The sequence below is a fragment of the Podarcis vaucheri genome (assembly GCF_965113315.1).
Source record: "Podarcis vaucheri genome assembly, chromosome: 9".
In the NCBI taxonomy this organism is placed as follows: Eukaryota; Metazoa; Chordata; class Lepidosauria; order Squamata; family Lacertidae; genus Podarcis; species Podarcis vaucheri.
The window spans coordinates 75600135-75610907 of record NC_138767.1 but is presented as its reverse complement, the minus strand read 5'-3'; the positions used below and the strand labels follow the sequence as shown (position 1 = coordinate 75610907).

Below are 10773 nucleotides of genomic sequence, written 5' to 3'. Positions count from 1 at the left end.
CGGAAACACCGTTTACCTTCCCGCCAGTAAGCGGTCCCTATTTATCTACTTGCACTTTGATGTGCTTTCAAACTGCTAGGTTGGCAGGCGCTGGGACCGAGCAACGGGAGCGCACCCCGCCGCGGGGATTCGAACCGCCGACCTTTCGATCGGCAAGCCCTAGGCGCTGAGGCTTTTACCCACAGCGCCATCCGCGTCCCTATCGTTAAAACCATAGATATCCACAATTTTCTCATACAGAAAGAAATGTTTAACACATAGAGAACAAACCTGAGTAGATATTTAACTTTATTAATTTTCTGCAATTCTGAAAGCAAAAGTACAAAAAGTGCATAGCACTGAAATAATCACTTTGGCTAGAAATACTCAAGCGAAGGAGGAGATATTCAACAAAGCATAATATGTACATTTTTACAGAGGGCTTGTAACATCCAATGGTAACATTTATATAGCATGCTATATAAATCAATTTCTCTCTTTAGAAAAATAAAATATATAGCATCTTTGATGACCTGAGAAAAGCAGTATCTTCTGGGGGAGGGGGAGACCTTTAAATGTTCACTTTGAAGATGTCACCCTTATATGATGGGGAAATCACGATTTCAGCCTCGGTCCAATCTCCCTCCATGAGTTGCATCATGTGACCTCTTCCCCACAGTTACGTGGCGGTAAGGAGGGTGCAAGTGGGGTCAGTAGTTGTGGCCATGGGGTTTGGCAGCAGCCCCTTTTGGAGATGAAAAATGAACCACCTTTGAGTGTCTCCAGGAAAACTGGTTCCTGGGCAAATGTATTAGAGGGCTATATTCTGAATGGTTCGTCCTTCTACAATGTGATTTACATGTGCGCCTGTAGTAACTCAAGGAATGTTGCCAACCTTGTTGTATTCCTATTTGCACTTTTTATCTTGTATCATTGAAATGACGAAAAGGCAAAGAGACCGCCATAACTCTGAGCAGTGTTCTTCAGCCACCTTTTTCTGATCAATATAATCGACATCTTCAACACAATTGCTGGATGCTTCGTCTGGTTGGGTTCTAGATGTATCAGGTTCCAGAGCGGTCTCCTGTCCATGGTGAACTGGCTTGTCTTCTCTGGAACTAGTTGGTGTCACCATTCTAAGGTGAGCAGCTGATGGCCCTTTTCTACAGATTTTAGATTTTAAGATACTCTTTGGGTCTTCACAGATGCTCTTCTGCCTCTTTAGAGACCGAGTAATTTGCTTCCAGAACACCTTCTTGTTTTCTGCATACTGGGGACAGCTGGAAGGGTTTCCTGAAAATTCACAGGAGAAGGTGCTCTCTGATCTTTTGCAATCAATTTTCAAGGTAGCAATCTCTGCTTCATTCAGCGCCCAGGTACACTCAGACTTCTCTTTGGTGACGAACTTGCCTTTAAGTGAACCCTTCTGTCCTCGGGTTTTCTGACCTCTTCCATTCTGGTCGTCAGAGCCAGGCTGTGGCCTCTCACCTTTTCCATTGTTGGTCCTCCCTCTCCTCCTCTCTTTCTGTTTTTCACAGTCAGCTTGTAGCACCTGGGAGAACACAATAAGGGCACACAGAACAGCGAAATGTCTGATCTTCATGGTTTGCTGTTCTCTTGAAACCTGTTTAGGGAGAGTAAAATGAATTTATGACAATCCATATTTTCATCTTTAGCCATGTTGGCATCAACATTATCGATTATCGATACTCTGACACCAGCAAAGATCATAAAGCAGTACAATGATCCGTGTCTCACATTATGGTATCTTTCTAGCATGGATTTATCTCTGTAAAAAAAAAAAAGTGCTAACCTCTGTTGCAATGCCTTAGCCTCTGGAAATTCAAGGTATTCATTGCCCAAAATGCAAGCAGACACCTTATGCATGATCTATCCCCTCCATTTCTGAAGGATACTAATTGTCTCTAAGCCTCATGCTTACAAGATCTTGAACAGGTGGAGGTAAGAGCCAGAGCTAGTAGGCTTGAGCCTTACCCTTCCTCTTTCTAATTTTGTCAGGTGGTGCATGAACACCTGTACAAAGTATCTGCTTTTCAGAGTGAGGGACATAACTGGGCTTTATCCAGGACTGCATGAGCAGAACTCTTCCCTCCTCCAGGAACACCCCCAAATCCTTCTACAGAGGGTATAGCAGACCTCCTGAATATTATGGGCTCTTATTTACAGGGATGAGGGACAAAGGGATTACCCAAAATTGGATTTGGGGTAGTTCTGAAAGGGCTGTAGGGTGGACGAGGAGGAAATAAAAATCCAGTTGCATGAACTGCCTTCTGCTTGCGCAATGCCAGGTACAACCCATGGCCATATAGTCAAATGGGGGGGGGGGGCAAGTCAATAAACTAGGGGCACCTTAACCAAAAGTACTATACTGTTGTCAGGAATTGGCAAATAGGATTTTAAAAGACTTAAATAACAGAATTGGGTGCCTCATTTAAAATAAATATTACATCAATCGGTCTTGATTTGGCCAGGACCAAACAGGATATTATTTTAAAATGACCAGCTCAGATGTTTCTTGACCAGGAAGTCATATTATGATCGTGTGTACCTGACTGCTGCCACAATCAGTCTTTATAAGGTTAAATCTCAAAACTGCCCCAAAGGTAAAATTGGCTTTGGCACTATATTTTAAGAGCACCCGGATAACTTTTGTGCAAAACGTGAAATTGTTTCCTTTCTCCCACATTTTCTTGAGGATGATATCAATTTCTAATCTCATCCTAGATCTGTCTGACTGCCGAACCCACCTCTGAAGACAATATAGGTTAGGAAATTATACTTTCACTCAGCCAGAAAGCAAACAGGGGTGTGTTTGAGAGCTTAGATGAACTGATTCTTCAGTCCACAGTTTCCCTTTAGGCGGAACATCACTTGCAGCTGAGATCACTTGAAATTTATTCAGATATGCAGCTGTTTCACATCCGGCTCCCACTGCCTTTCTGACTATCCCTTTTCTTTCATTTCAGCCAAATCCAAGTTAAAGAAGGATCAGGGAAAGAGCCACTGACAGGATGAAAAGTCTGCCAGAGACAACAGAAGTTAGGACAGAAAGCTGATGCTAATGTGTAGGAGTGCCCATGGAAAAGTGGTACCCACCGTTTTCCAGGATGCTAGAATGTTGGGTGTGTATGTTTAAGTCCCTGCTTCGCACAGATAGGTTTGTTGTGAGGTTTAAACAACATTCTGAGCTCCTTGGGGGCAGGGTTAGTGCAATCTGTACAGCAGATTTCTATGCTCATGGGAAGAGCTTATTAGTAAAAAAACCAAAAACCTTTATCCTCAAATGGGAAAGCCCCTCCAGAAAATTTCTTTCATGTGTATGAAGCACAGGGCCATTCCTTATTCAAAGCTCAATAGCTCTTAGCCTCAATCCAGAGAGAGACTGCCACGCACACTTAAGGCTGCACATGCCAATTTGGGTGGCTTGGTTTATATTTAGTCCAGCAGCTCTGTGCTTATTGATTATTGAATAATCAAACCGTGTTTCAGATTCCCCTCTGATCATCATAATATAATAGAATTGTAGAACTGGAGGGGACTGCAAAAGTTCAGGAATGCAGGAACCAAAGCTCTACTGGAGTAAAAGTTCATGTAAAAGTACCTCTCCAACTTAGACTTCTGAAAAATAATGAAAAAGGCTGCAATCCTCTGTGTGCTTACGACTAACCCAATGGAGATACATACAAGTCAGCTGCATATTAAATATTAAATATGATGCTATGCTAGGGGAAAAAAAACAGGGGACGTGTTTCCTTTACAATGCAGATACATGTCAAAAATGATTGGAGGGAAATGTACATTTGGAATTTGTTCTGCTGCCGTAACTCGTTTTGCAAACCTGAGTCCTGTTGCTGGTGAACCACCCTGAGTGGATAAGCATCATTTATTACATGTAAGAACTGACAGTTATTGCATGATCTGTAACCACAGTTAGTGTGAAATTATTAAAGCGGGCCACATCTTCAGTGCTTGCGACCACACCTCCTCCAACAGACAATTTCCAAGGCATTCACATTAGGAAAATGCAAGATTTACTCATGCGCAAGACTCCCTACTTAATCTGAATACTGCTCACCCAAAGGCAAAAGTAGGTACCCAATGGTTTTTCTCCTATCCAACTCTTTGCTGCCTAGTTGGGGACAGAAATCTAACACTGCAGTTCTTGGCCCACAGACTTCAGAGGAACTATTCCAGAGCAAAAGACTGGACCAGCACACACAGATCTTAAATGGGCATACTTGGGATAAAGCCCCATTAAAGTCAGTAGGATTATGTCTGAGGAAATAGGCAAAGAACTGGGCTCCGCATCCCACAGCCATCAATAAGATTTAAGCAACATAACGCGAACACAGGAAGCAGCCTTTCTGTTGAATTTGGAACGTTAGTCCATCTAACCCAGTAATGTGAACCTTGGCTGGCACTGATCACACAGTTGCATCTTTCTTTCCTAATTGCTGTTGCTGTTGAAAAGGAGCCTCTGAAATCTCAAGCAGGAACAGAAGAGCAGTAAGGATGCTAGGAACGTAGGAAACTGCCTTATATGGAATCCACTGGTCATTGGGCCATATAGGTCAGTATTGCCCATACAGGCTTGCAGTGATTCTCCAGGGTTTCAGACAGACTTCTTTCACATCCCTATCTGGAGCTGCCAGGGTTGGAACTTGGGACTTCCTTGGTACAAGGCAGATGCTCTACTACTGGTGTGGAGTGACTGCTTAGTTCTTTTGCCTCTTGCTATTTGCCCACTCGCAATCACCCTCCCCAAGCCGCTTTCCCCACTATCTTAGGGAAAGCTGCCTGTAAAATGTAGTTTATAGTGGAAGACGGAGGGGAAAGGGTAAATAGCCATTCCAGTTCCCCCTCGCCCCCTCTGCCCTCCTGCTGTCTGTTAATAAGGTTCTGCTTTTTAGTTTAAAAATGTGAATGAAAAAGAAAAAGACTCCTGTAGGTAATGTGTAGTTTGCCTTTGAGCACGCTATCAAGAAATTTAGCCGCTCGTTCTGAGAGATTAGCATTCTATTGCAGACAAATTGCAAGATAGCTATTACACTTACCTCCTGCTGTCTTTTCCGCTTGTCCAAGTGTAAAACTCAAGGTGATTCCCGTCTCCTTCAAAGTACTGACACTTCTTGCCTATTTATACAGTCAGAGACACACCTACACGCCTTCGGAAGGGTATTACTCCACAATAGCACATTTTAGAACCTTATAAGTTTACTGCCCAGACACACCTTCTGGAAATATGCCAGGTCTTATTTGCAACAGTTAAAACACACACACAAAAAACCACCAGTTACAGTGCAGTGGCAGATATATGTTTGAAAGAAGGAAAACGTGCCAACTCCTTTCCCTTTCTTGCCTCACAAAGGGAGTCGAAATACTCTCTTGATATATGCAGTTATCAGAACAGGGAAGAAGGAGTAGCAAATGATTGCTACGGACATGAATGACATTCAGAAGGGGGAAAAAAGAGAGCGCTCTCTGGTTGACGTGAGTCACCACACTTATTTCCTTTGATTGTTAAAAGTTCTGTTCCCTACAACTTTTGATAAAGGGCGTCTCCAGTCAGTCAGCATTTTGCCAAAGTGACATATCGGGAATTGCAGGTCATGCAATTAAAGCATTCTGTCACCCTAAGACAAGGTTTGCCATGTGGCACCCATGGGTGCTGATGTACCGTCATCTATGTTGCCTACGAAAGGGACGCGGGTGGCGCTGTGGTCTAAACCACTGAGCCTAGGGCTTGCTGATCGGAAGGTTGGCGGTTCGAGTCCCCACGACGGAGTGAGCTCCTGTTGCTCAGTCCCAGCTTCTGCCAACCTAGCAGTTTGAAAGCACGCCAAAAAGTGCAAGTAGATAAATAGGTACCGCTTCAGTGGGAAGGTAAACGGCGTTTCCATGCGCTGCTCTGGTTCACCAGAAGTGGCTTAGTCCTGCTGGCCACATGACCCGGAAAAACTGTCTGCGGACAAACGCCGGCTCCCTTGGCCAGTAAAGCGAGATGAGCGCCGCAACCCCAGAGTCATTCGTGACTGGACTTAACTGTCAGGGGTCCTTTACCTTTACCTTATGAAAGGTAGATATCCCCTCAAAAACCCCATAATATTTGTGAGGCTGTTTGCTCTTCCTGCTCAGAACCTGTTTGGACTAATTTAACCCCTCCTGCATTAAACACCTCCCTACAACATGTTCATATTTCATGGGATGCCAGGACTGGAAACCCACCCTTGCATTTGTTCTGAGCAGAAAAGGGAGTGGTACAAAGAGTGAGTCTTTAGTCTTTCCCCCCTATTAATGGGGCAGCTGGTTGCGGGGGGGACGGACATTGTTGCGCCATTTTGTGTTCCTGTCTCTTTTTCTGGTCTTTTACATATGACAGTCATTTTATACAACCCCTTGGCATCCACTGTGTGACTGGCACCCATGGCACATACTCAAAATTCAAAAGGTGCCCCACTGGGCCCCCAAAGTTGATGATCCTTATCCTAGTGCAGTAAGCTTCCTTTAAAAAAAAGAAATTGACTTTTTGTGGGTATTAGAGCGATGGGGAAGTGCATTGAAAAGTGTGGAATGAATGGTTAACAGGAAGATGTACAAATACTTCACAAGCGAATCAGGATGACTGCTGATCTTTTTCTATCAAGTATTAATCGAGAGTTCGTTCTGATTTGTTTGCGGGAAGGTTATAATTTCACCTCTGTGTAAGGTTTGTGCAAGCAAATCAGGAAGAATGCTTAATAAATCTGTCCTCTGGAGGTGTCCCTGAAGAACTCTTCTACAATTAAAACCACTGAAAAAACAACCCCCAAACAGATTTAGGAGACTGATGTTATCGCACATGAACAACTAGCAGTCTCGTACCAGGCATTGCTTGGGAATTCTAATAAATGAGAAGATCCATGTAGTTTTGAAATGGATGGTTAAAATCAGTGTTAGTTTTGAAAGGTTCCGTCTGCTGTCTTGATTCAAAATGCACTTGCGTCAAAAGATGGATGAAAGTCTGCAAAGTTTTGTTCTCTCCTAAGAGGTGTCCAAGTGTCTAGTGAACAGACAACTTTTCAAAATATATAATATAGATAATACGGAAATAACTGCTTGCAGTTTGCTGCTTTGAAAATGCCCATTAATGGGAGCTCTTCTGTCTGTTCCCCTCCCATGTCCTTGTTTCAATAATGCTAGAAGGAGTAGAAGGAGGAGGAGTTTGGATTTGATATCCCGCTTTATCACTACCCGAAGGAGTCTCAAAGCGGCTATCAATCTCCTTTCCCCTCCTCCCCCACAACAAACACTCTGTGAGGTGAGTGGGGCTGAGAGACTTCAGAGAAGTGTGACTGGCCCAAGGTCACCCAGCAGCTGCAAGTGGAGGAGCGGGGAAGCGAACCCGGTTCCCCAGATTACGAGTCCACCACTCTTAACCACTACACCACGCTGGCTCCCATTGCTCCCATTGCTGCAAGGAGCGGGTGAGCAGCTATTTGGAAAACCCCTACATGGTTTTGTAGAAATGCCATGCAGTGCATTTCTTACTTATGTAAATGACTTTTGGGGAATCTGGCCCGTCACATGACTAAAGCTGTCTTCATGGAAATCCTTGCGAAATCTGCAAGGTGAAAGTACCAAGAAATACATTATACATTCAGCAGAATTCCCAACCATCCCACCGCCCAGCTCCACACGGAAGTGTAGGATGGAAATCCCCACTCGGCAGACTGCTTTCATTTACTTGCAGAGTAGCAATATTGGCTAAATTTTCAATCCTGGTTGCTGGGATTGGTCATCAAAGAACTGGCAAAGCCCAGTTCTTACTTGCCAACTATTCATCTTGTCACTTAACACTTAGCACTTCAGGGCTTGGGCTGTCTGGTGTCTATTACATGCTGGTTTTTGGTGGATCATTTCTTCTGGCAGCAGAACATTTGTTATATGCAAACCCCATACTGAAGGCTTTTGCCAGTTTAGGATTTTGCTTGTTCATATATGAATTCCTGCCAGCCTAGCAGTTCAAAAGCACGTCAAACTGCAAGTAGATAAATAGGTACCACTCCAGCGGTAAGGTAAAGGGCATTTCTGTGTGCTGCTCTGGTTTGCCAGAAGCAGCTTAAGTCATGCTGGCTCCCTCGGCCAATAAAGTGAGATGAGCGCCACAGCCCCAGAGTCGGTCACGACTGGACCTAATGGTCAGGGGTCCCTTTACCTTTACCTATATGAATGAATGACCACCGTCTACTTTTATTGTCTCATTCCCCCTATAATTTGCACACACTCAACAGTTTGTGGCAATCAATTGCTTGATATCTGGTTTCCCCCCTACCACTCACAATGTAGCTTATATATACAGTGGTACCTCGGGTTACAGATGCTTCAGGTTACAGACTCCGCTAACCCAGAAATAATACATCAGGTTAAGAACTTTGCTTCAGAAGGAGAACAGAAATCGCACGGCGGCAGTGGGAGGCCCCATTAGCTAAAGTGGTACCTCAGGCTAAGAACAGTTTCAGGTTAAGAACAGACCTCCAGAACGAGTTAAGTTCTTAACCCGAGGTACCACTGTATCTTATGTGAGAAAAGTCCTCATATAGCTCCCACCTGGTTTTTCAACATCAAATTGGGGTCAAGGCTGCCCAAGATGTTCTGTTCCTCAGACAAAGAACAAAATGACACCTTCCATTCCATATACAGAAACTGGCTGGACTAGAAGTTGAATCTGACAAGACAGCATCCATCACCACACCCGAAAGCAGCAGCCATCTTAGCTCCTTGACCCTCAACAGTGACCGCCAGAGGCAGTCGCCTCACTCTGCCTGGGACAGGGGCACCACCTCGTCCTTTATCTCAGGCAACAAAATGTCTTGACCTGGTGGTGGCTGGTGCCGATGAAGATTGGCAGAATGGAAGGAAGGGAAGACAACAGTAGACGAAGGCAAGAGGCAATGGCAGGCACAACCAACTAATTCTAATTTTGTCCCCATTCTCCTCCCGGCAGAATTCTACAAAGGACATTGAGACTAAGAAGGAGGAAGATGGTAACCAGTGCCGCCCCCTGGACTAGGTGTAAACACAAAGGTGGGCAGGTGGGGACTGCTTGAGGTTGTTGGGGGCAATGCCCCATTTGCCCCAATGGACCACTCTTCACTGGGAGACCTTCACTCTGATCACCACTTCTTTCCTCAGCCACCTCTGCTCATTTTTCTATGCCCTCACATCTTTCCCCATCCCTTAGCTCTCCATTATGTTGACCAGTATTTTTTCCCTCTAGGGGGGCACAGGGGGACACATACCCCTAAACATTTATGAATCTTTGTACTTTTCTCGATTTACTGTATTTATTTTCCCCAATTTGAACTATAAAATGGTGATTTTCTTGAGTCAAAATGAGAGTACGCCTAAACATTTTTTTTAAGGAAAAAAGCACTGATGTTGACTACCACCACTTAGAAGCCTATTCTGGCATTAAGCAGTGTGTGTGTGTGTGTACATATATCTCAAATGGTTCTGTTTGAATTCCTGCATAACCATTGAATTGAGAACATAGGAGTCGGCTTCTGGGACATGCCTGAAGATCATTACACTTCACTGAAAATCTCCATCTTCATCTGATTGTGATGAGCCTGTACCAACTGGCTTGTGAAAGTTATAGTTTTGCTAGAAGTTCTTGTTAAATGAATACAAAACACACATTGTTTAGTAAAAGATTTTTTCTCTCTGAGATCTTTGAATGACTTGGATCATCAACATCTATAAATCTAATATGTGGGCATGATTAAAAAGCAAACCTTCATAATTACATAATTACATAAGAGAACAATCTGCTTGTTTTTAACTACCAGCAATACCTCTGCCAATTTAATTATTCAAGATGAAAGAAGTGCAATGTGGAAGGGTACTAGGACTGCCTAACCATGTACTGGGTTGCAGATTTTGGCTCCACTTACAGCCATGAATGTCATTCCTGCTGCAATTCCCATTATGGAATTACCTGGAATTCTGGCTTAACTTGCATGCCAGCTGGTAAACAAGTTAAGGCAGAATGATTGTTCAAATTTCTACCACAGAAACGTATTTTAAAAGGGCGAAAGAGGGAGGCTTGAAGGCAACAGGGACTGGAAATTTTTCACCTTGACAAAAAAACCAGTTGCCGTTTGAGCGGCAAGGTGGCAACAAAACAACATTATCGTTATTCTTCCTGGCCGTCGGGCTGAACCACATTCTGGAGTGTGTATAAATGAGGCAGCTCTTCCTAATTCAGTTCTTAAAATAGGTGACAGACAACTGGAAGCGAGGATGACTAATCTAGCCCCTAGTATATAGCGCCAGGCCAAGGTGTTTCAATGTCTGAACTAGAGCATCAAATGACATCCCCACCCCAGGGATAGGACCAATAGCTGTAGAAGACTTACATCTCCATTCAGGCAGCAGTTCCAGGCTAGGGTTGCCACCTTTGGTCGGGCAAAATAAGGGACAGGTCAGGGGGGGAATTGGGGAGCTAAAAATTATCATACTTTTCCGTGTTTAAGACTATGTTTTTTTCTTTAAAAATCATGCTAAAGAATGGGGGTCGTCTTATACATGGGTAGTGCATAGGGTGGATGTTTGATTGGTTGCTGCTGTGGTTGCTATTGTACATGTTATTGGTTGCTGTGTCAATGGGTGGTGTTGATTGGGTGATGCAGTGGCAATAGGGCAGGCGATTGGCAGTACGGTACTTTACCTGAGTGCTTCACCTTCCGATCTCGCTCTTTGGTCTTGCTGCTCATGCATTGCAAACTCTTCCAT

General features: G+C 44.0%; 1 protein-coding gene across 2 annotated transcripts; it reads right to left on the bottom strand.

Annotated features, from left to right (window-relative positions):
- Window positions 1-271: 271 nt before the first annotated feature.
- On the bottom strand, window positions 272-5269 carry FGFBP1 (fibroblast growth factor binding protein 1). Of its 2 annotated transcripts, none has more exons than XM_082237141.1 (2): window positions 5055-5269; window positions 272-1595 (listed from the first exon to the last, which is right to left on the bottom strand). In XM_082237141.1, exon 2 carries the CDS (start codon window positions 1580-1582, stop codon window positions 887-889), a length of 696 nt encoding a protein of 231 aa, XP_082093267.1. In that variant the 5' UTR covers window positions 1583-1595; window positions 5055-5269; the 3' UTR covers window positions 272-886. The 2 variants fall into 2 exon arrangements, with proteins under 2 accessions (XP_082093267.1, XP_082093266.1); XM_082237140.1 differs by having other exon boundaries at window positions 272-1603; window positions 5055-5262.
- Window positions 5270-10773: the final 5504 nt, after the last annotated feature.

Excerpts from the sequence above, each read along its gene's own strand:
- FGFBP1 (XM_082237141.1), bottom strand. The coding sequence starts at position 1,582 with ATGAAGATCAGACATTTCGCTGTTCTGTGTGCCCTTATTGTGTTCTCC.